Source organism: Brachyhypopomus gauderio, chromosome 14 (genome assembly GCF_052324685.1).
Source record: "Brachyhypopomus gauderio isolate BG-103 chromosome 14, BGAUD_0.2, whole genome shotgun sequence".
Taxonomy (NCBI): domain Eukaryota; kingdom Metazoa; phylum Chordata; class Actinopteri; order Gymnotiformes; family Hypopomidae; genus Brachyhypopomus; species Brachyhypopomus gauderio.
The window spans coordinates 4,994,312-5,017,756 of record NC_135224.1 but is presented as its reverse complement, the minus strand read 5'-3'; the positions used below and the strand labels follow the sequence as shown (position 1 = coordinate 5,017,756).

At 46.1% G+C, this 23,445-nt stretch overlaps 1 protein-coding gene across 1 annotated transcript in view; it reads right to left on the bottom strand.

Moving 5' to 3' along the window:
• Nucleotides 1-3,408: 3,408 nt before the first annotated feature.
• The window catches only part of LOC143475460 (oxysterol-binding protein-related protein 1), a 36,523-nt gene continuing 16,486 nt past the window's right edge, over nt 3,409-23,445 (bottom strand). The window contains exons 15-28 of the mRNA XM_076973312.1: nt 19,043-19,211; nt 17,511-17,565; nt 17,384-17,443; nt 14,545-14,620; nt 13,613-13,747; nt 12,897-12,994; nt 12,412-12,594; nt 12,010-12,117; nt 11,663-11,752; nt 11,002-11,122; nt 10,409-10,525; nt 9,660-9,783; nt 9,017-9,107; nt 3,409-5,023 (exon numbers count right to left, since the gene is read on the bottom strand). Coding sequence (XP_076829427.1) covers nt 4,921-5,023; nt 9,017-9,107; nt 9,660-9,783; nt 10,409-10,525; nt 11,002-11,122; nt 11,663-11,752; nt 12,010-12,117; nt 12,412-12,594; nt 12,897-12,994; nt 13,613-13,747; nt 14,545-14,620; nt 17,384-17,443; nt 17,511-17,565; nt 19,043-19,211 — 1,530 coding nt within the window. The 3' untranslated portion in view covers nt 3,409-4,920. The remainder of the gene's footprint in view (nt 5,024-9,016; nt 9,108-9,659; nt 9,784-10,408; nt 10,526-11,001; nt 11,123-11,662; nt 11,753-12,009; nt 12,118-12,411; nt 12,595-12,896; nt 12,995-13,612; nt 13,748-14,544; nt 14,621-17,383; nt 17,444-17,510; nt 17,566-19,042; nt 19,212-23,445) is intronic.

The following is a 23,445-nucleotide window of genomic DNA, read 5'->3' as shown; positions in this document are numbered from 1 at the left end:
AAATTGTGTGCGGATTACACACAATGATTATTACCCAGATGTACCTGCGTTTGTGTTTAACTGTAGCACTCAGGGATGACCAGACCCGGTGCAGAATAGGCCCACAAGCTTCATCTCCAGAACATCATCATGGACTCTACTTCTTTGTGACCAGCCTGCAGAGGAGGGAGTTCCTTCCTTATACTGAGATGATGGCCCACCTGGACCGCACCCTTAGAGGCAGTGGCCAATCAGAAAGGGTTTCAAGAATCAACCAATCAAAAACATGTTTACCATCCATGCAAAGGAGCGTATCAATTTTAATGAAATATGGGTTTTCCAGGACCTCCGTGCAACATACGAAACAGGACTTTCCTGTTTCGAGACCAGACAGGAGAAAATGAAATCACTGCATACAAAGACTGCATAATATTGCAAGACAGTGAAGCGCAAGGCAAGTTTATTTATATAGCACATTTCATACACACTGGCAATTCAAAGTGCTTTACACAAGAAAAGAAAGAAGATTATTACGACCCGAGGTCTATCACCTTGGGAAGGTGTTGCCCATAATTACCCACCATGCAGTAAAAACAGTACATTCACATAACCATGTACTGTGCTGTTCCACTGTGCTGTTCCAGGGTATTCCACTAGGGGGAGATATTAGCCAGCGATAGGAAACAGTATCAGTCCACAGTAATATCAATGTCAATACCATACCATGTCAATATGTCAATACCGTAAACTCAAATAATCTTTAATTCTCTTTTTTGTTACTGCCAATCCCTGCACCACGTTCTCTTGTGGAGAGCACAAGAGATCACAAATCACAATACAGCTCCTCTGTTGGGATGGCGCTCCACAAAGATCTCACCACTGAGATCTTATGAGATCTTGTCTGGCACACAGCTCATGACGAAGGAGCTCCTGGACATTTGTGTCTATGGCAGCTGCAGCTGTGATATCCGTATCAGTATAGCACTATATATATATATATATATATATATATATATATATATATATATATATATATATATATATATATATATATATATACTGAATTGTAATGTATATATATATATTATATATATACTAGTTAGTATAGTATATACTATACTAAATTGTAATATATATATATATATTATATACTATACTAAATTGTAATATATATATATATATATATATATATATATATATATATATATATATATATATATATATATTACAATTTCACACAACTGTCAGAAACTTGTGTAATTGACACTCAGTCCTGTATTTTCCAGCACCTTAGCTGGTTTGATGCTTTGTCTAACTTTGATTTTATAGACACACAACCCCAAAGACAGTGTGAGTCTTGTTTCTCTCACTGAAATTCTCCAAAAGCAATCATCTGAAACAGGGAGAATGATGCGTTGATGTTTATCGAATTGCAGCTTCACAAAAACATTAATGCATGCTGTGCAATTTAAAGTTAACTTGCGGATGATTACTTCACACTTCCTGTTTGGAAGCTCCGTAGAAGTAACTCCATAGGGAGATTTTTTCATCAGCATGGTCTGACTTCCCTAAACGTCAGGTGGACATCATGTAGGAGATAACCCATGAAGAAATGACTCCATCCACACCGGGTGGTGCTTTTAACATTGCCAACGAGCCTGGTGTCTCTGGAGAAATTCCTTGTCCGGCCCTGGAGACTGAGATCGGTGCTGTAATCAGTGAGCAGATTGGTGTCCTGGCGTCTTCTGAGGACGTGGATCTCCGAGGCTCCTGCACGGAGACGTCGACTGCTTGCTCCCACTCAGACCAGCTTCACGAGGGGTTGTCTGGGACACCCGCAAATGAGACAGCAAACCAGGAAGACGGACCAAGAGGACAGCGTGTGGAGAAGCAGCAAAGGCCTTGAACGAGAACGTCTGTAAAAACATCTCCAGAGGCATCAGAGACACAAAAGGACTGTAACACCGCACTCGTAGAGTGATAAGGAGGCGCAAACGCATGCTGAGGAGAGCAATATATAATATTTAATATGGGTAAATCCAATGTCATAATTATTATGGTAGCCCAGGGTCAAATTACCAGGTTGTTCAGAGAGATTTACTGTTATACCAACCTCTGCGCATGAATTTGTGAATCTACACATACACCTCCACACATATACACACATCCTCACACAACCTGTACATACCTGCACTCCCATAGATACAACCTACACCTGGTGTCTAAGCACCACATCCATTCAACCGAACACAACACAGCAAGCAGCGGACACAACAACGGTGCAAATGTTCCAGAATGTTCCAGAGCCAGTGGTGTGGTGAAAACCTCCACGGGACAAATTCAATGTGCAGCCCGAGTAGCGAAGAGACTCGCCCGAGGAACAAGCATGTCGTTTCAAGTGATTGCTGCCTTCAAGAGGACGCGATAATTACAAGAGCAATGTCCTTGGGATCTGATGTTTCCATGAAGCGTTCATCTCAAACCACGGGACCGAAGGAGTCTCCCATCAGGACATCAAGTCAAGAGAGTGTGAAGGAACCTGTAGGAGACGTTGGGGGTAGTAGCAGCGTTGTATCTGCTCAGACAGTAAACAGTAGGACCTCTTTGTCCTGCTGAGCAACAAAAACTTGTGTTCTGCAACCAGTACACCAGATGAGACTCTGCTACAGTAAATAAGGATCCAGGATCCTGTAATCCGTTGTTTTTTTAGGTCCTTATATTCTTTGCCTCTTAACGCTTTCTTTGCCAGATTTGTGTGTTCCTAGCCTGTGGAGTGACAGCTGTTCATCCTCACACCTGCAGAAGGCCCGAGGTTCAGGTGAGCTGCACCAGGATTAAACGAACCATCTGACCTGGTCTGAACCAGGCCGGGGGCCCTTGATCCACTGGTGCCAGTAACAGTACGTTAAGAGCCTCTTTGTGTCTAAGCCAGAGGGAAGAATGTGGGGGAAATTATCTATTACTCATGGTTTCACTATTGTATCAAATATTATAATTGACTTCTTTGTTTTCTGTCGTGCACTTGCTTTGATTATGAACTTGCTGGATTTGGTTCTATAGAAGAAAGGGCAGATACATTATTGGCCAAGTTTTGTTCTTGAATTTTTTGAAGAAAGGGCAGATACATTATTGGCCAAGGTTCATTCTTGAAGCTCTTGAAGCAGTTTTTAGCACCAGGATGGTAATGAGAAACCTGAGATGACTGGACATAATGGACATGAATGATCCCAGCGAACACGCTGTTCCCTCTGTGTCCAGTGACTATGTGCCGGAGACAGTTGTTCCCTGAGGAACGTGTCCAATGTTCTCGCTGGTCCTCTTCAGTGAGGCTGATCTCACTCTGGACCACCTGTACAATGACCAGATCCTAAAACAGCAAACCAAACCTCGTGATGTTTCACTCTAATGAGACCAAGCAGCAGGTTTATTTTAGAGAAGAGGAAGCCTTTATTTAGCAACAATACAAACAACCGATTTAGGTTTGCAAAGATTTTACAGTACAGTTAAAAACATGCTTGTGCAGGGATCAAACGTGGAGTCTCCAGAATTACAGAATGCATAGCCACACTTTACAGAGGTTACCACAGGTAGGCATACTGTGGTCATACCCTGGTCTGGAGTGAGGTATAAGGTGAATTTATCCAATCAACTCTCTGTGTATGGAGTTTCTGCTGCGGAGGTCACTTGTAGTTGTGATCATACCGACACAACTGAGACCGCAGCTCATTTTCAAGAGGATTCAGAACTGGCCGGTTTTCTAGAGCTAACCCAACGAGTAATGATGTCAGTAAAAGCATGTTCAGACCACACGCGGCCATGACAATCATCATTTGCATAGTTCAAAAAGCTTTTAGTGTAGCCTACATAAGATTATTACATAATGTTACTGTTCATTTTATGTATCCCCCCCATTTCATATTTTTCACAGACAATGTTTCTAAAATGTAATTTTATAAGTATTTGACTGAATTTCACATTGAATCAGCAACCCAACAACAACAACAGCAACAACACAAACAAAGTCCAAAGGACATTTCTGGTGGGTTGGTCAGTAGGCAACACACATTGCCCTGACTAGACCTTCAAGATGGTCTCAATACTCATTAATAACTACACTACATTCTTAATCGTGTCTACAACTATTTGTAACTACTAAATTGTTTTCTTGCTGTTTTAGGGCCAGTTCATTAAAACCCAGATTAAATTTAGCACTGGGCTAAAGACAGAATAAGGCAAAGATTCTTGTTAGTCCAGGATTAAGTTTATTCTGGATATGAAGAACTCCCCTTTCAAATTTACCTGTAATATCTAATCTGTTGTTATGCACTGTAAAGCAACAGACTTAGATCACTACAACTATGAAGCAATTTCTTCATCACCTAAAGAAGACTTTTTATTCTATTCAGTTAATTCAAGTCTAAACAGATCTAATCTGTCCCGTTACTATTTACAATGTTGCCTGCTACAACTACTGAAATATAACTCTATGATACGTATATAAATTATTACTTCAAAGTTGAAATGCAAGTTTCTGGACACACACACACACACACACAAACACACTTCACCTCACAAACTGCACATTAAAGAAAGACTGCTGTGTCCAACCGTCTCTAGTTGCAGTGTACCGTATAAGGTGGTTGTAAACAGGAAAACCACGTGTGCTTAAGGGTGTATCAGAGGCCAGGGGCGGCCCTGGCTGAGTTGTGCCACTCGTCATCGTCGTTATCACCATCATCATCATCAGTCATGAAACCATTTACATTCTCAAGTTAACAGGGGGATCAAGTACACTCGACTGTTCAACAGGCCACGCCCCCACCGGATGGCCTCGTGTTGATAGGTCAATATAAGCCCTGGCGTGTTGGTTCTGGGATTGGCTATCGCAGTTGGTGTGCACAGGGGTGCATTACGCACGGAGGTATCGTGGAGGAGTTGGAGTTAGTATATGTCAGGTAGTTGGGGGTAGTTCCTGCTCCAGTAGCCGCCGGAGAAGAGCCAGTCCTGGCCCCCGTTGTGGACGTTGGTGCCTTGAGCGAACCACCTGTAGAGACGACACGTCACACCGAGGTCAGGCGGACCCAGCGGGTCGCGAGCGGGTGGGAGGTTCCGCCTTTCACGTCCTGCACCGGGCCCTCTCATCCGCTCCACAAGCTTGCAGGACTTTACAAGTGTGAAAAACAAGTGTGTGTGTGTGTGTGTGTGTGTGTGTGTGTGTGTGTGTGTGTGTGTGTGTGTGTATGTGTCATAGGACTAACACATCCACCACTGCATTTCCACACCAAGCCAGACGGGGGTGGAAAAGAAACACTTCACATAGAGTCGTTTTCACCTCAGAAACTGAACCTATTCTTTCGTCTTTTATGTAGGGTTCACTCCTCCAGCTCCAGAGGACCAAACAAACCACTTCTCTCCCTTCTCCCATTCCCACTTTTGCACTTTATCATGTAACACACTCTGGAAAACAGAAAAAAGGTCTTATTTTTACTATCACAACCCATGAATGGGGGTAAGTTGGATCTTAATAGGAGTTGAATGGGGTTTGGAAGGATATTTCAATGACGTCTGAATGTCCATGAGTACTGGATATTAGGAGTGCTGCTACATAAAAGCTCTGGGTGTGACTCCTGTCTTGGGTCTGACACCCATTCTGGGTCTGACACCCGTTCTGGGTCTGACACCCGTTCTGGGTCTGACACCCTGATATAGAACCCAAAGAGAGAGATCACAGCAATCACACAGAGGCACAGAGCTCAAACCTGGGGCCAGCACACGAGCTTCTTGTTTGACACAAAAAGAAAAGAAAAACAGAAGCAGGCAGATGAATATAAAACATGAACTAGTGATGGTGGGTAGGAGCACTCTGTCAGACAGTAGTGATGGTGGGTAGGAGCACTCTGTCAGACAGTAGTGATGGTGGGTGGGAGCACTCTGTCAGACAGTAGTGATGGTGAGTAGGAGCACTCTGTCAGACAGTAGTGAGGGTGGGTGGGAGCACTCTGTCAGACAGTAGTGAGGGTGGGTAGGAGCACTCTGTCAGACAGTAGTGAGGGTGGGTAGGAGCACTCTGTCAGACAGTAGTGAGGGTGGGTAGGAGCACTCTGTCAGACAGTAGTGAGGGTGGGTAGGAGCACTCTGTCAGACAGTAGTGAGGGTGCGTAGGAGCACTCTGTCAGACAGTAGTGAGGGTGCGTAGGAGCACTCTGTCAGACAGTAGTGAGGGTGGGTAGGAGCACTCTGTCAGACAGTAGTGATGGTGGGTAGGAGCACTCTGTCAGACAGTAGTGATGGTGGGTGGGAGCACTCTGTCAGACAGTAGTGAGGGTGGGTAGGAGCACTCTGTCAGACAGTAGTGATGGTGGGTGGGAGCACTCTGTCAGACAGTAGTGAGGGTGGGTAGGAGCACTCTGTCAGGCAGTAGTGAGGGTGGGTAGGAGCACTCTGTCAGACAGTAGTGATGGTGGGTGGGAGCACTCTGTCAGACAGTAGTGAGGGTGGGTAGGAGCACTCTGTCAGACAGTAGTGAGGGTGCGTAGGAGCACTCTGTCAGACAGTAGTGAGGGTGCGTAGGAGCACTCTGTCAGGCAGTAGTGAGGGTGGGTAGGAGCACTCTGTCAGACAGTAGTGATGGTGGGTAGGAGCACTCTGTCAGGCAGTAGTGATGGTGGGTAGGAACACTCTGTCAGACAGTAGTGATGGTGGGTGGGAGCACTCTGTCAGACAGTAGTGAGGGTGGGTGGGAGCACTCTGTCAGACAGTAGTGATGGTGGGTGGGAGCACTCTGTCAGACAGTAGTGATGGTGGGTGGGAGCACTCTGTCAGACAGTAGTGATGGTGGGTGGGAGCACTCTGTCAGACAGTAGTGAGGGTGCGTAGGAGCACTCTGTCAGACAGTAGTGAGGGTGCGTAGGAGCACTCTGTCAGACAGTAGTGAGGGTGCGTAGGAGCACTCTGTCAGGCAGTAGTGAGGGTGGGTAGGAGCACTCTGTCAGACAGTAGTGATGGTGGGTAGGAGCACTCTGTCAGACAGTAGTGAGGGTGGGTAGGAGCACTCTGTCAGACAGTAGTGAGGGTGGGTAGGAGCACTCTGTCAGACAGTAGTGATGGTGGGTAGGAGCACTCTGTCAGGCAGTAGTGAGGGTGGGTAGGAGCACTCTGTCAGACAGTAGTGAGGGTGGGTAGGAGCACTCTGTCAGACAGTAGTGATGGTGGGTAGGAGCACTCTGTCAGGCAGTAGTGAGGGTGGGTAGGAGCACTCTGTCAGGCAGTAGTGAGGGTGGGTAGGAACACTCTGTCAGACAATAGTGATGGTGGGTAGGAGCACTCTGTCAGACAGTAGTGATGGTGGGTGGGAGCACTCTGTCAGACAGTAGTGATGGTGGGTAGGAGCACTCTGTCAGACAGTAGTGATGGTGGGTGGGAGCACTCTGTCAGACAGTAGTGATGGTGGGTGGGAGCACTCCGTCAGACAGTAGTGAGGGTGGGTGGGAGCACTCCGTCAGACAGTAGTGAGGGTGGGTAGGAGCACTCCGTCAGACAGTAGTGAGGGTGGGTAGGAGCACTCTGTCAGACAGTAGTGAGGGTGGGTAGGAGCACTCTGTCAGACAGTAGTGACGTACAGGGGAGATTATTACATCCATTCATTGGTCCAAAGATGAAATTAAATAAGTACATCAATCATTCGTTACTTTAAAGACAGTATTCAAATATAACACGGATGCTTAATACAACATGAAGCAGTGAAATACTCTTGGTGTGGGGATTTAATTACTGGTGTAATTAAACCAGTAAGGTTGATCCCCCTGGTGCACTATTATAATATATATATCTTCCACAGGATTAGGTCACTGAAGAGCTTACAGGGGTCATCGTACGTGTGTTAGGACACTGGCGGGGGAGGGGTGTGTTAAAGCACGGCGGCAGGACTGCGTGGGTTAACAGCTCACGGTGGGGGAGGGGTGTGTTAAAAACACAGCAGGACTGCGTGGGTTAACAGCTCACGGCGGGGGAGGGGTGTGTTAAAAACACAGCAGGACTGCGTGGGTTAACAGCTCACGGCGGGGGAGGGGTGTGTTAAAAACACAGCAGGACTGCGTGGGTTAACAGCTCACGGCGGGGGAGGGGCGTGTTAAAGTGGGTTAACAGCTCACGGCGGGGGAGGGGTGTGTTAAAGTGGGTTAACAGCTCACGGCGGGGGAGGGGTGTGTTAAAAACACAGCAGGACTGCGTGGGTTAACAGCTCACGGCGGGGGAGGGGTGTGTTAAAAACACAGCAGGACTGCGTGGGTTAACAGCTCACAGCGGGGGAGGGGTGTGTTAAAAACACAGCAGGACTGCGTGGGTTAACAGCTCACGACGGGGGAGGGGTGTGTTAAAAACACAGCAGGACTGCGTGGGTTAACAGCTCACGGCGGGGGAGGGGTGTGTTAAAAACACAGCAGGACTGCGTGGGTTAACAGCTCACGGCGGGGGAGGGGCGTGTTAAAAACACAGCAGGACTGCGTGGGTTAACAGCTCACGGCGGGGGAGGGGCGTGTTAAAGTGGGTTAACAGCTCACGGCGGGGGAGGGGTGTGTTAAAGTGGGTTAACAGCTCACGGCGGGGGAGGGGTGTGTTAAAAACACAGCAGGACTGCGTGGGTTAACAGCTCACGGCGGGGGAGGGGTGTGTTAAAAACACAGCAGGACTGCGTGGGTTAACAGCTCACAGCGGGGGAGGGGTGTGTTAAAAACACAGCAGGACTGCGTGGGTTAACAGCTCACGACGGGGGAGGGGTGTGTTAAAAACACAGCAGGACTGCGTGGGTTAACAGCTCACGGCGGGGGAGGGGTGTGTTAAAAACACAGCAGGACTGCGTGGGTTAACAGCTCACGGCGGGGGAGGGGCGTGTTAAAAACACAGCAGGACTGCGTGGGTTAACAGCTCACGGCGGGGGAGGGGTGTGTTAAAGTGGGTTAACAGCTCACGGCGGGGGAGGGGCGTGTTAAAGTGGGTTAACAGCTAATAGCGGGGGAGGGGCAGATACAGATACACCCACCTTGTCTTCCACTCGTCACTCGATTTGGAGCGGTTCTTCCGAGCAATTCTCTGTTTTTCTTCCAGACGCTTCTTCTCGGCACTGGCCAGATCTGAAACGGAGGGGGAGCTTCATTTGTACACTTTTCCTGGACTTTGCCTCTAGTGATAATGGTGCTGACCAGCAGCTAAACCACCTCCATCTCTGCCATCCCACAGCACCAACTTACAGGATCTACTTTCCTGAGTCTGAGTGAAGAAATGTAGATAATTTAGGGAGAAAAAGGAATTCAGTTTCACATACTGAACTAGTGGTTGGAAAAAAAATCTTAGCGTGCCAATCTCAGTATGAATATAATTACCAATCTCTGTATGAATATAATTGACACAGACAAAAGTGTTGTGAGCTGTTCGAGAGTTCACACAAACAACGGCAAAATTCCTCTGAGTAGTCATAGAGCACTGTTAATTATAAAGAATATTTCCAAGAAAGTTTTATAACATACAGAGAAATGGGTGAAACAATAGCCACACATTCAGAAAGATCCAGAAAGAAACCCTTTGTGGTGTGTCTTTCCCTATAGGATTTACTGCACTTTTAGCAGGTTATAATAGTGAAAGGCGTCCAGCCGACAGCACTGCCCATACGGGCCCTGCCGCTTTACCTATGTCTCCATTCTCCAGGGCTCGGATGTCGGGCCGTAGGCGGCTGTCCGTGGATGGGATGGTCCCCTTCATGCCCTCGTCCACGTCGTTTAGCTGCATGGCAAATGTGGAGAAGGCGTAGTACTGCAAGAGAGCCAAACACACACACACACACACACACACACACACACACACACACACACACACACACACACACACACACACACACACACACACACAGACACACACACACACACACACACACACACACACAGACACACACACACACACACACACACACACACACACACACACACACACACACACACACACACACACACACACACACACCCTGTTCATGCCATGGCTAACAGGGCAGGGATGCCAGGCAGGTCTGTCAGGAGTCCCCCTCAGCGTTATGCAGACCTGTGCAGACTGGCCTGCCTAATGCAGTCTCCACCTCAACGAGGATGAGAACACTGCAGAACCTCAATGGAGCTCGAGCCTTGGCGTCTGCCTCACTGTTTCATCACGACTGACCCTAGATCAGTGGTCGGGCAGATAGAGTCATCTTATGAACCAGCTTCAGCTCTTCAGCAGTTTTAAATGGCTCCGATTACAGTCCATTAAATGCTTGGCTAAAGGTCCCAAGGTCAGCGCTCTTGTGAAGTCTGATCAATTTGGCCCACTGCTGTTATAAATCATGACGCACACTAATGAAAGTACTCCACAACGGTTCAGAGAAGATGTGGTCAGGTGTGGTTCTCACCTGAGCAGAGTTCTCTGGGCGGGGTGATATCTTCCAGATCAGCTCACTGCCTGGGATGACCTCCACGGTCTCGGCCTCGGGAGGAGGCATCTCCTCGGGTTCCTCATCCACAGAGCACTGGAGGAAGGAGAACAAGGACAATATCATCTCAGTGTGTGTACATATATATATATATATATATATATATATATATATATATATATATATATATATATATATATATATATATATATATAGCATTATGTAAAAGCCTGGAGACATTATCATGCTGATGTAGCTATGGCTGCTGCGTGTGACACTATAATCTGTGCATGACAATTAACGCAACAACATAAACGCATTCATCTTCCTTTACGTTTACAAAATGACACAAGCCAGAAGAAATGATGGGTTACTTTTTTTTACAGGGGTTTATGACATCACGATGACATCAAACCCTCCTCTGCACTATTATGCTGATAATAACTCAGAAGCGCTAAATTCATATTCATTTCAGTTGAGCTAAGTGAAAACTGCCGTAATGCAGAAAGGTCTGATGATGCAGAAAGGTCTGATGATGCAGAAAGGTCTGATACACTGGTCTAACACCACACCTGTTTGCTGCTCTTCTTCTCCTCTTTCTTGTCTGCTTTCTTGTGAAGGTCAAACGCAGTTGGGTCCACCGTGTACAGACACTCCGTCCACTTGCCGTAAATGGCGCAGATCTTCTGTTTGCTGCGAGATGGTGCGAGATGGTGTGTTAAGGTCACAGGAGCAGTAGGAAGCACACCTCTGTCCAAACTCCTCACCTGGCTCTGGCCACAGCAGCACACCAGGCCAGGGTTCACTTTCATTAGCAATATGTAGACAAATTTTGACAATATCTAGACAATATGTAGACTGAACTCCAGGCTTTTACAGAGAACTCCACACAGAATTGCTAGTGTGGTTCAATCTTAGAGAAAGTGAGAGAAGTTAACATGACTGAGAAATCACACATTATCAGGGCTACATTTTCCTCACAGAGGCAGGATTTGAACACCCTCTACTGTAAGTGCTCGATTTGTGCTCCGTCACTTTTGATGGGGTGAGATCATTAATTTGTCACTTCAGCCAAGCATTACAGCATTTACATACAAAGTGCATAGCCCAAAATATTGAGTAGTCAATCTGTGGGATACACGGTTTCTAGTGCAGGCATAAAACAAACAAACTCGCTTCAGTGTTTATTTATGTACAAATGAAAAGGTGAACACAGGTAAGTAATTTCTGTACCTTTTGTTGAGGATATAACCCTCCACCTTGTGTAACTCTTTACCAAAGAGGCCACATGACTTGAAGGTCAGATTGCACCTTTCCCCAGTCCTGTTCAAAGATGAGAGAAGTCATTTTGCTTTTGGGAAGAGGTCCTTAAAATCAAAATACTTCTTAAAAGCTTCTTAAAAATGGGCAGCGATCCTCCAGAGGTCTGTTTATAATTAGGCCAAAAGTGGCCAAAAAATTAGGAAGTGCCCCTTAAACTGAGGCCCATTAGAAAGGTTTTTAGAAAGAAACGGCAGGAGAAGTTCACATATCTAAAGGGGACTCGGTCATGAACTTCTGGGACGTTTCCTGGTCCTTACTTATGGTTTAGGACCTCCACGTTGCCATATTGTTCTATCCACAGCTGCCCAACGATGATGTTGTGGACGCAGCACGTGGGGTTGGTCCAAGTGTACGCTTCATTGTGTCTGGGCAAAAAGAAACGAATGTTTAAGTGAGCGAATGCACCACAGACAGGATGATGGAACAAACCATTTAACAAAACACAAGGGTTGGTAAAACAGTATATGAATATTCGATATACTAATCATGAACAAAGCGATGCGTTTTCTTCTCTAAATAATATCTGAGAATGGGTCTGTTTCTGCATATGGACACGCTCTGCTTTGTATTTATTGTCGAGCAGATCACAGTTCTCCGCTGGCAACCCGTAGGCAGCGGGAGGTGCGTGTGCCCCCCAGAACCCAGGCTGAAGCGCTTACTTGGGCAGCTCCAGGGTGATGATGCCCCGGGGCTCTGCCTCCACGCTCTTTCCCCAGAACTTGAGTTTAGGGTAGATGGAGCCATGAAAGAGGAAGTCTTCCTTCAGGCCCTCTGCGTGGAAGGCGCTAACAGGCGGATGGTGGCTCACCTGCTCTGACAGCCACCTGAAGCCGAGGTCCTCTCTGTGGGCAGAGCAGACCCTGTTAGAGGATGCTCCAGATAGCACTGGTTACTGGGCCTTCATTCATTTCAGTCATGCTAACTGAAATGCTGTTCAGATGATCCGATATTACCGCAAAACAAAAAATAAGCTCATAAAGAGTTTCAAGCTCATGAAGACAGTAGAGTTGTACCAAATTTTGTCATAATAGCCAATCGGGTTATTTCGGTTGTTTGACAGATGCCCTGAGGAGAACGTCCTGCAGTAGACTGCGTGCGCTCCCGGGTGAGCGACGTGAGAGGAAGCCACGTGACCCACGCTCACCTGACCAGCTCGTAGGTCTCCCCCAGCAGTGGGTTAAAGGGCTTGCCTGTCCTCTCCCACTGGGAAGCAACGGCGGAGACGGCGAACGCAGCCACACACTGGAAGCACACAGACATGACCGTAACGTCCCTTTTCCGTTACGCACTCCAGAAACCAAAAGGCTGAATATTTTATGACCATAATTTTCTTCTTATAGTCTCATAACAGCTGAGGTGTGAAGCATGTGAAGCATATTTACAGGTGCTAACATCTCCTGATATGCAGAAAGATCTTATTTTTAAACACAAAAAAAGCAGACAAGGACAAGTTACATCACAAATGTTGCATCGGTACTTTTGAATGAGGAAGAAAAGGCCTCGCGTGAGCATCCGTGTACACACCTCATGAAAATTTTACAGAGGTCTACTGTGATGTCATGTCACATTGACCATTGGATTGGTTCATACCAGGAAGGCCCCACCCTTTTCCTGGAGATCAGTCACCCTGCACTGTGCAGCCCCAGTGACCAATGACCAAACTTCCAGTTCTTCAGGAGCCTCTCCGTTCTTAGACTTAAACCTAGACTTAAACAAGAACTAAACTCTCCAGACATCTCCAGAAGCTAGGGTGAAGCACCCCAGGTGACAAGTGGTGCTGATTTATGAAGGCCTTAATCATGAATGATCTCCATACTGAACAGAAGACAAGGCTCTCTTTCTGCAGAACGTTTCTGTTACCTTCATCCTGTGGATGGAGTCTGTGGAGGCGTTGGCTTGGTGGATAAGGTATGTGTGCTCCATGTATTCAGTCAGCCGCTGGAGGAAACTCAAGGGCTCGTTAAAGATGACCGGCATGGCAATTTTAGACAGTTCCTGAGGGAAGACATTTTTGCATGTTTTCACATGTGATCTTAACAATAGATTTTCAAAACAGTCCATAGACCCTCATCCAGTTCAGATTTGACTATGTTCCAGCACCCAGCAGACATTGGCCTGGACTGGCCTGAGTTCCCCCCGGGTACTGTGCTACCTTCTGGGTGAAGGGGGTCGTTGTGACATCACTGTGACATCACTGTGACATCACTGTGACACGACTGAGGGCCGAACCAAAGCTTCAGTCGGGGCGGATCACTCCCTCTTAACGGAGGACGTACGAGATTACACTCTTCACACACATGCCCAGATACAAGCAGTAAGCATTAGGCAGGTGCAGCCAGCACTGTTCTCAGCTACTAATGACTGCTTTGGGGAATACAGGTCTGAGACTTTCAAAGGTCTCTTGTTTACCTGTCTGAGTGCATCCTGCACCCTTCAGTGTCTTAGCTGTTGCCCTAGTACTACAGATGACCAAAGAATCACACAGTGTCACTCTGCAGCAACACCACTGAGAAAATGTGTCTCCAGTCCAAATGTAAAGCAGTTTGCTCATGGCTGGGCAACAACATAAACATGTATATTTAAGAAGGAGTCACCATTCCAATCATTCAGAAAGATGTAATGCAAACGCATGAAAAGGGAAATGATGTAATAAACATGTCAGTGGGATGGGACGTCATTTTAAAAAAATGAAGAGGATGGCAGGTCCAGTAGGATCATAAAGGTTCTTTCATAGACTGTGTGTTCATTTCTTTATATAATGTTCATGACACTTGTGTAAAAACAACACTCACCATCCCAATACACTTTTTGAGGATACTCCAGATGCTGACGTCATTTCTTGAGAACATGGGAGCAGGAAGAGCATTTCTGTGTGAAGACATCAAAACAAACCACACGTCACGTCCTGTCACTCAGCTGCAGGTGGATCTTTAGGACATCAGCTACACTTCACAAGAGACCTCAGAGTCGCACCAGTGCTGTGAGACAACACACCAGCAGTCTGAGACAACACACCAGTGCTATGAGACAACACACCAGCAGTCTGAGACAACACACCAGTGCTGTGAGACAACACACCAGTGCTGTGAGACAACACACCAGTGCTCTGAGACAACACACCAGTGCTCTGAGACAACACACCAGCAGTGTGAGACAACACACCAGCAGTGTGAGACAACACACCAGCAGTCTGAGACAACACACCAGCGGTCTGAGACAACACACCAGCGGTCTGAGACAACACACCAGCGGTCTGAGACAACACACCAGTGCTCTGAAACAACACACCAGTGCTCTGAAACAACACACCAGTGCTCTGAAACAACACACCAGTGCTCTGAGACAACACACCAGCAGTCTGAGACAACACACCAGTGCTCTGAGACAACACACCAGCAGTCTGAGACAACACACCAGTGCTCTAAAACAACACACCAGTGCTCTAAGACAACACACCAGCAGTCTGAGACAACACACCAGTGCTCTAAAACAACACACCAGCAGTCTGAGACAACACACCAGTGCTCTGAGACAACACACCAGTTGTCTAAGACAACACACCAGTGCTCTGAGACAACACTCCAGTGCTCTGAGACAACACACCAGTGCTCTGAGACAACACACCAGTGCTCTGAGACAACACACCAGTGCTTTGAGACAACACACCAGTGCTCAGCGGTCTGAGACAACACACCAGTGCTCTGAGACAATACACCAGCGGTCTGAGACAATACACCAGTGCTCTGAGACAACACACCAGCTGTCTGAGACAACACACCAGCTGTCTGAGACAACACACCAGCGGTCTAAGACAACACACCAGTGGTCTGACACAACACACCAGTGCTCTGAGACAACACATCAGCGGTCCGAAACAACACTCCAGTGCTCTGAGACAACACACCAGTGCTATTAGCCCTGGCCACCATGCCTGTGTAGCCCCAGCAGGGTGAAGGAGCAGCCTTCTTTCACACCAGCCTGAAACCGATCAGCCCTGCCAGCCAAACCCAGCCAGCCAAGCCAGACCTCCACCTCCTTCCCTTCACATGCTCCATAATAAAGGACCTGTGAACAGATGCAGCTCCGGCCTCCTCCACAGTTCATGTGCTGCTTGAGCTCCGCTAGCACGGGGCTCTCAGCTCACAGTCCGCTGGACTGCTTTGAGAAGCTATGCTAGCAGCACAGGAGGTCCGCGCAGCGTAGCTGCCCCAGGCCCGTCCAGAGGTTCAGACTACTGAGATTCCTCCGGACACATTGGGGAGTGTCGTCAGACGCTGGGGTTATGTGCAGCTTTGACACTGCACAGGGGAAGGAATGACATTCGCAGTAGTTTCGGCGCTGTTGTCACTGCAGTTTCAAAGCGTCACCTGTTGACTGCCTGGGGTCCAGGTTAATGTTGGAACCCAACACAAGTGCATCAGGACAAGGCCACTGATTTAGTTGTGAACTTGTCTTTGGTTTACCCATCGACATTCACATACATGTCATATCCGACTATAATTTAAAAATTTACCAATGAAACCAATAAACTGATTGACCAAAGCTAAATGTTTGAAGGCAGCTGAGGACGTTGTGGTTCCACAGTTGGCATTTTGCCAGTGTTTGACAAGAAAACAGAACCCTTAATAACATCACGTGAGAAAATCTATGAAAACAGGAAAACGTAACAGCTACGCTTTATCTGAAGACTTCAACATCCTCAGCAGCACTGTGTCAGCAAAATGTACTGAAACGTGCACTTCCTGTACTGAAACGTGTACATCCTGGACTGAAACGTGCACATCCTGGACTGAAACGTGCACATCCTGGACTGAAACGTGCACATCCTGGACTGAAACGTGTACATCCTGTACTGAAACGTGCACATCCTGGACTGAAACGTGCACATCCTGTACTGAAACGTGTACATCCTGTACTGAAACGTGCACATCCTGGACTGAAACGTGCACATCCTGTACTGAAACATGCACATCCTGTACTGAAACGTGCACATCCTGTACTGAAACGTGCACATCCTGTACTGAAACGTGTACATCCTGTACTGAAACGTGCACATCCTGGCTCCACTCACACAACGCCTATTAATAAATTCAGAATATTCACGCAGGATCTGCAAAAGTCCTATTGGTAATTTCATAGTCAATCCCAATCTGGATTAACACGAGGCCGTGTGAACAGGCGACAGTGGAAACAGTTACCCGACACCCAGGATGATGAGAGGCTGACCACTGACATTCCAGCCTCATGCAATAACCATGAGGAGAGATTAGAGCAGCGTGTGCATCAGCTGGGCTTGCCAGTGAGGAAAATGTCGATGCGTGTGGTACCGATTACTCCAGCTAGTTTGATCAGGTCTGGCAAGGCATGACCCCCCCCCCCCCCCCCCCCCCCCCCAAGTGCTATTTATGGAAAATCAACGATTAGGAGGGAGAATGCAATTAAAATTCATTACGGGTAAACAATTACAAAATAAATAGGTTTCTAATGAGGAAACAAAGACTATGGACGCAAAATACAACCGTTTCTGACTTACCAAGGAAGATGCAAACAAATGTGGAACACACACAAAACAAACAAACACACAAACAAATCTGCTAATCCTTTGCGTGCCGGCAGGCGCGTGAGACTCACCTGTGCTTCTTCACGCCGTTACGGTGGGCCTTGTCACCATGGCTACAATCCCCAGACATGCTGGCGGGCCCAGGGAGGAGGGGTGGGGGGGGTCACAGGCCGTGCCGAGCGAGTGGGTCCAACCGACCAGGACCGTCCAACGAACAGAGAGTGTCTGTTCACAATGCCATCCAAGTCCGACTCTGGAGGAGCGCAGAGCACACGCGCTCACACTCACACACACACACACACACACACACACACACACACACACACACACACATGCGCGCGCACGAGCACGGCCGTGTCAGTGACGTCGCCCCGCTCGGCTGGTGAGAACACGCCCCGCTGGTGAACACACAAGCCACCCACCGCTGGTGCTCCCAGGCACCTGAGAAACCCCACCTGGGAGATCCTGTTCCACGGAGGTGTAGAGAGGTGCAGGGAGGAGAAAAAAAAAAAAAACAAAACACATCCCCAAAAAACAAAACCTCAGCTTGAAGACCGTTCTGTCTGCCAAAGGTGTGAAACACATTTGACCTGGCAACATGAGGATTTCTTGCGGAGGACAAATAACCAGAACAAGGCCGTTTTAAACCAAGTCTTTATTTAAAACAGTTGAACAAAAACGCTAAACATATTGACCACACTGAAATATTTATTGACACTTAAGATTGAGGGCAGCGTGCCAGCAGTGGCCATGTGTAGTCTAGTTGGGAGGGTTGACTTTGCGACAGACCAGAAGATCTAACCAGGCTGTGAGATCTGGGACAGACTGTGCGATCCGTTTCATACTCAGATGCTAAAAAAGTAGGACTGCAGGAACCGGGGAGTTTCGGCGTGATCATGGCTCCTCCTCCAAACCTGTAGCCATGACGACTGGTGTAGCCTACCGCACTCACAGGGCATAAGATGCAGTCACACTGCAGGCACACACAAATCTGCCATCCGCCTGAATGCTGTTTAATCTTCAATGATTAAATGACTCTTTAATATCCCAACTGTCTGATTTCCTTTTCAGATAAACATAAACAGAGATAAATGGGCTATTTCAACAGGAAATTACAGCAGCCACGTTGATCTGAGCGCTAAAATAGTGATCGTTACAAATCTGAAGAGTGAAGTGAAATATTTTAAACTGAGAATTCGTTAAGTGGCTAAAAAGTATTCGTAATGGGGGAATAACATTTTAAATAAATATAATAATAAAACACCAGATTCGTTTAAAAAGCAACAATGTTTCACTGAAGCAGTGTTGTTGCACAGACATATGTGTTTGGAGTATATTTACATTAAACAAAAACTGCAAGACTAAAGACCTAAACTGTAGCCCATGTGTTTTGTAGTTTAAACAGGGAACAGAACATTCTAGAACATTCTAAATTCTAGAACATTAAGTTAGAGACATAGTCTTCCAGATTGGCAGAATCTAATAAAGGTAAATAACTGGTGTTAATAACAGTCTATTTAAGAGCCCTGCTAGACATTATTTAACCTCTTGGACAAAGGTTAACAAAAGGATCAAAATAGTTTTCTTTTTTATAAAAATGAGAATTTATGGAGTAAAACAAACAGGCGTTCTAGGAGGCAGCTATTGAAGCCAGGCATTTGATTGGTGCTCAGGACAGGACAGGAAGTAGGAGAGTGCAGGATGGGTCCTCAGTGCCGGGGGTCACTCACCGCAGAGAGCGTCGTGGAACTCATCCTGCGTGAGCGTGCTGGGCGTGGGAGACGTCCTGCCGTGAGCGAGGGCCTGTTTGAGCAGCTGACGCTCGCTCGCCAAGGTCTGCACGGCCTCAGACAGGATCTTGTTCTTCTCCACTTCCTGTTCCAGCTTCACGCTCCACACCTGAGCGCAATAATCCAGAGATTAAGAGATTAATTAAGAGATTAAAAACATGACAGTCTAAACACCAAAGTTTGAAACATTACTGTTTTCTGGCGGTGTGATAAATTGTTGTTACTCAGATGTTGCCATCAGATAATCCCATATGACATATGACAACAGAAATACAGATAGATAAACAAACGATGTTCATAAAAGTTTTTATAATCCAACAAATTTGAACCATAACTATAGCCTGTATCTGTCCAATAATACCTTAGCAACCACCAGGTGGTCCACGCACTTTCTCTAACCAAGAGTACCATGTGTTTGTAATAATAATAATATTATAATAATATTATATTTAGTACAGCAAAAATAATGTTACACTTTATTCCGTAGTTCTTAAGGAGGGGGCAAGGTTTCCTAAGGGTGATCATGTGACCTCACTGTGCAGTCTGAAGAACACCTAGCAAATTAAATATTCAAATATTCATGCTCTAATAAAGACGTTCATACTGTTGAGAGCAGTAATGAATGCGTGTGGGTGGTCAGGGGGCGAAACACATACAGTAACTGAAACTCAGAATCACGGTATGACTGATAAATACTTCAACTCGAGGAGTACAAGAAGAAAAAAGTTGTCTTGGTGTTCATAAAACCCATTTCCCAGGCACATATTTTCAGCATGTCCTAGGAAGGTACAAGACGAACTGCTGTGGTGAATGGTTCCGCTGGTGCTGTTTGCTCATAGTAGCATTATCAGAGTGAGTACACCGTGCGGTCTGTGGTGAATGACAACCACTGCCTGTGGCCTTTGTTCATAGCCACGAGCTGCTCCGGTTTCCAGTGATGGGAACTGAACACCCTGTCTTACAGAACAGCCCAGCCAACGATCACCTTACCTTTAAGCAACCTGAGCCTGGACAAACAGCAAGCTAAATCACCATTCACAAAACATTTCTAGCTATTATGCTAACTTGCTTCATCGCAGTAAACAAAAAAAAAACCAGACCAGAGCCAGGAGAAATGATGGTACAAGTCAACGTCATCCAAGAGATCACAAAGCAGCAGAGATCCTACCGAACAGGAAGAGTTGTTCATTTCTGTGTTTAATTATTCATCTCAGTGCGATGTACATCTCTCAATGACTTGTCTAAGAAAGCTGTGAATGTCCAAGAGGTGCATCATGCATCATGGAAAATGTGCACAGATGAAACAGAATAATAAAAAGTTATCAACACGAATCTTATGGAGTGTACAATAGTGTTAAATTCACTTTGACAGTAATGAGGTGCTTTAACGTTATGCTCAGCTTGCTGCTGTTCAGCTAACAAACAAGCGTTTTCACTCAAGTGTGAACGGTGCGGACAAAATTGCCATGAAACCAAAATTCACACGGCCTGTTTCTAAGACGTAAACGGGATAAATGCCGTCCTTTAAATCTCCCTAAAACGCCATTTTGAATAAAAACATACCGATGTGCAAGCTGTGGATGCTAATTAACCAAGGGCACAAAACAGCAGAGTCTAAGGGCTCTAAATATGTAATGAACTTTACAGCTCCATGACACACAGGAGCCAGCATGGGAGGACTGGGTGCATTCAAATTGAGCAGATCTCTTTAACAAAGAACAGCAAAACAGTAGAAATTACACTTTCCCCTTGTTTATTTAGCTTTAATCAAGTTTCATCACACGGCTTAAAAGTCAGAAAATTAAGATTCCTCAATATTATTGTAGAAACCCTCTGAGTTTGTTGTCCTTGAGGACATTTCTTTTATTCAACCATTTTCCTAGAGATAAGAAAAAAAAAACAGGTCTCTCTGTGTGCATCCTTAATAGTCTATTTGATTTTATCTGCAGTTAATGCAGGATTTGGTTAAGAAAGCTAAACTTACTCTCTATTAAAAGCATTCTGCAAATAGTTAAAATGGATACTCAACATCATACAATATACACAAATGTGGTCCCAAGACTGAACCCTGAGGGATCCCCTTACATATTCTTTACAATTTCAAGATTCATAGAGTTTCACTTTCAAAAGAATCCATATTCATCAGCGTATTCACAACCCTGAAAAGCTGTTTGATGTTTACATTGCTATCGTGATGTCCTTTGCCGACCAGAGGAGGACTCGCATACCCTTTTAAGTGCTGGATCCTCTCAAGGTTTCTTCCTCCTGCTCTGGGGACTCAGACATGTGTAAAGCTGCTTTGTGACAACACCTATTTATGTCACGTTGACTTTGACTTTGCTGGACACTCTGTCTATTGAACGCAGCTCGGCCCCAGATCTGGAATCACAAAAGCTCCATTAGCCATTAGCCTCCCCCGCATATCTGTCTCTATGGTCATTAACAGTTAGAAAGGAAAGATGGGTGACACTCCATAACTAATTAAAATGACTAATGCAAACAAACAGAAACGGATGAACATACAACTATCCCACAGAGTAAAAATGGGAAAGAAAAACTGTCACTGGCCAGAGAAAGAGAGGGCAAGCAGGAAGTGTGTGGCTAGCTTTCCCAGGATACCTCGCACCCCCTCAGAGCTTGGAATTAGTTCAAAATGAATGATTTTAATACTTTTCCCCCGAGCCTGTTGTGTGTGTGTGTGTGTGTGTGTGTGTGTGTGTGTGTGTGTGTGTGTGTGTGTGTGTGTGTGAGACTGCTTTAGTTAGCTGTGACATTTTGTAGTTAGTTCATGCAGTTCCTGTTCAGTCCGGTTCTAACTGGTTATTTGCTGTATGTGCATCTTTTCAAACATGGCAGTGCTGCAGACGAAGTCGTCCACGTCTTCCCTACGCTACTGTAGCAGTCGTTGCTTTACACACCGCTATATACAGCTAGAAAGACACGTCATGAGTGAAGGTCAGAATACCAGCTGAATGATGTACAAATCTGCCCCCCCAGTGCAAGTCTGTACTGGTCCCTGAAGTGCTAAATGGAGGACGTTTTCATGCACTGGGCAGGAGTGCCTCAAGTCATTGCAGTAGAATCATCCGTTACAAAACAGTGGCATAAATCTACCTGCCAAAGTCAGACAGCAGTGCGCCAGTGAAAGCCACAAGGGGGCGCTAGAGAGGTCCAGCCAGTCTCTCTGCTCTAACAGTGCTGTCTCATCCCTCTTGCACCTTGCTTTTCTTTTTCTTCAAGGAACATACATTAAATACTAGAGACCCCACAATGCTTCCTGCTCTAAAACACAACTGAACTAACTCCTTGACTAATCAGGCCCTCTGGGTTAAATCAAGGAGGTTATGACACAAATCAGAAGTAAACTGTACGCACACTAGAGGAGTTTTTCAGGACTAGGGTTGGGGAAACATGACGTAATCCATGCAGCCCTTTCTAATTCTGTCTGCTTACTGCATTTATAATGTCCTGTCATTGTACAGTCACTCTGTATGTCATCTGCGTTGGCCACGGTGTATAAAGGCCTCATCTACACCTCTTACAGCTCGTGTGCCTGTTCGGGACAAAGGGCACATCACTGCTGCATGAATGTCAGAGAAAACCTTATAGCAACTTACAAATGGCTCTTTTATAAAGATCCATTTCCCAAATGGAAATAAACCATATTACCATCATCTCATTTGTATAATGCTGTGAATCATGGCATTTATTAGATGTTTTTATTAGATTTTTTTTGGGTTTCATTTATTATAAACCAGATTAGCATTAATTCTCAGGTTTTATATTAGCATAAACCTAAATAAACACTATCTGAACCTGAAAACATTATCTGCAAACACTGAAAACACTATCTGGCTTAAAAAGCTATTCATATCCCCCCACACACACATTCACCCCCCCACATGAGAAAGCCGGCGTCTGGCTGGCTCTCAGACACTCAGCCCCTGGCGTTCCTGTGTCTGTGGGCCACAGGGAGGTGTGGAGCTCCTGCCCGCACCACTTTCACATGCCTCAGTGCTATTTTAGGCCCCCGCACAGCTGAAGGCCCACGAGACAGGCTGCATTGGCTGAGAGAGACCCGGGGAGCTGAGCTTAAACCTCAGCTTCACAGCAGAGAGGACAGCTACAACAACCATGAGGGAGAGAGGGAGAGAGAGAGAGAGAGAGAGAGAGAGAGAGAGAGAGAGAGAGAGAGAGAGAGAAAGGAGATACAAACAGAGCAAGACAGAGGCAGAGTGAGAACTTTTCTCCTCCTGTACGAAAAATGTAAACATTCACCTAAAATTCACAATACGACTGGAGTATAGTAACAAATTCTTCACCAATGTAAAAATGTAAAAATT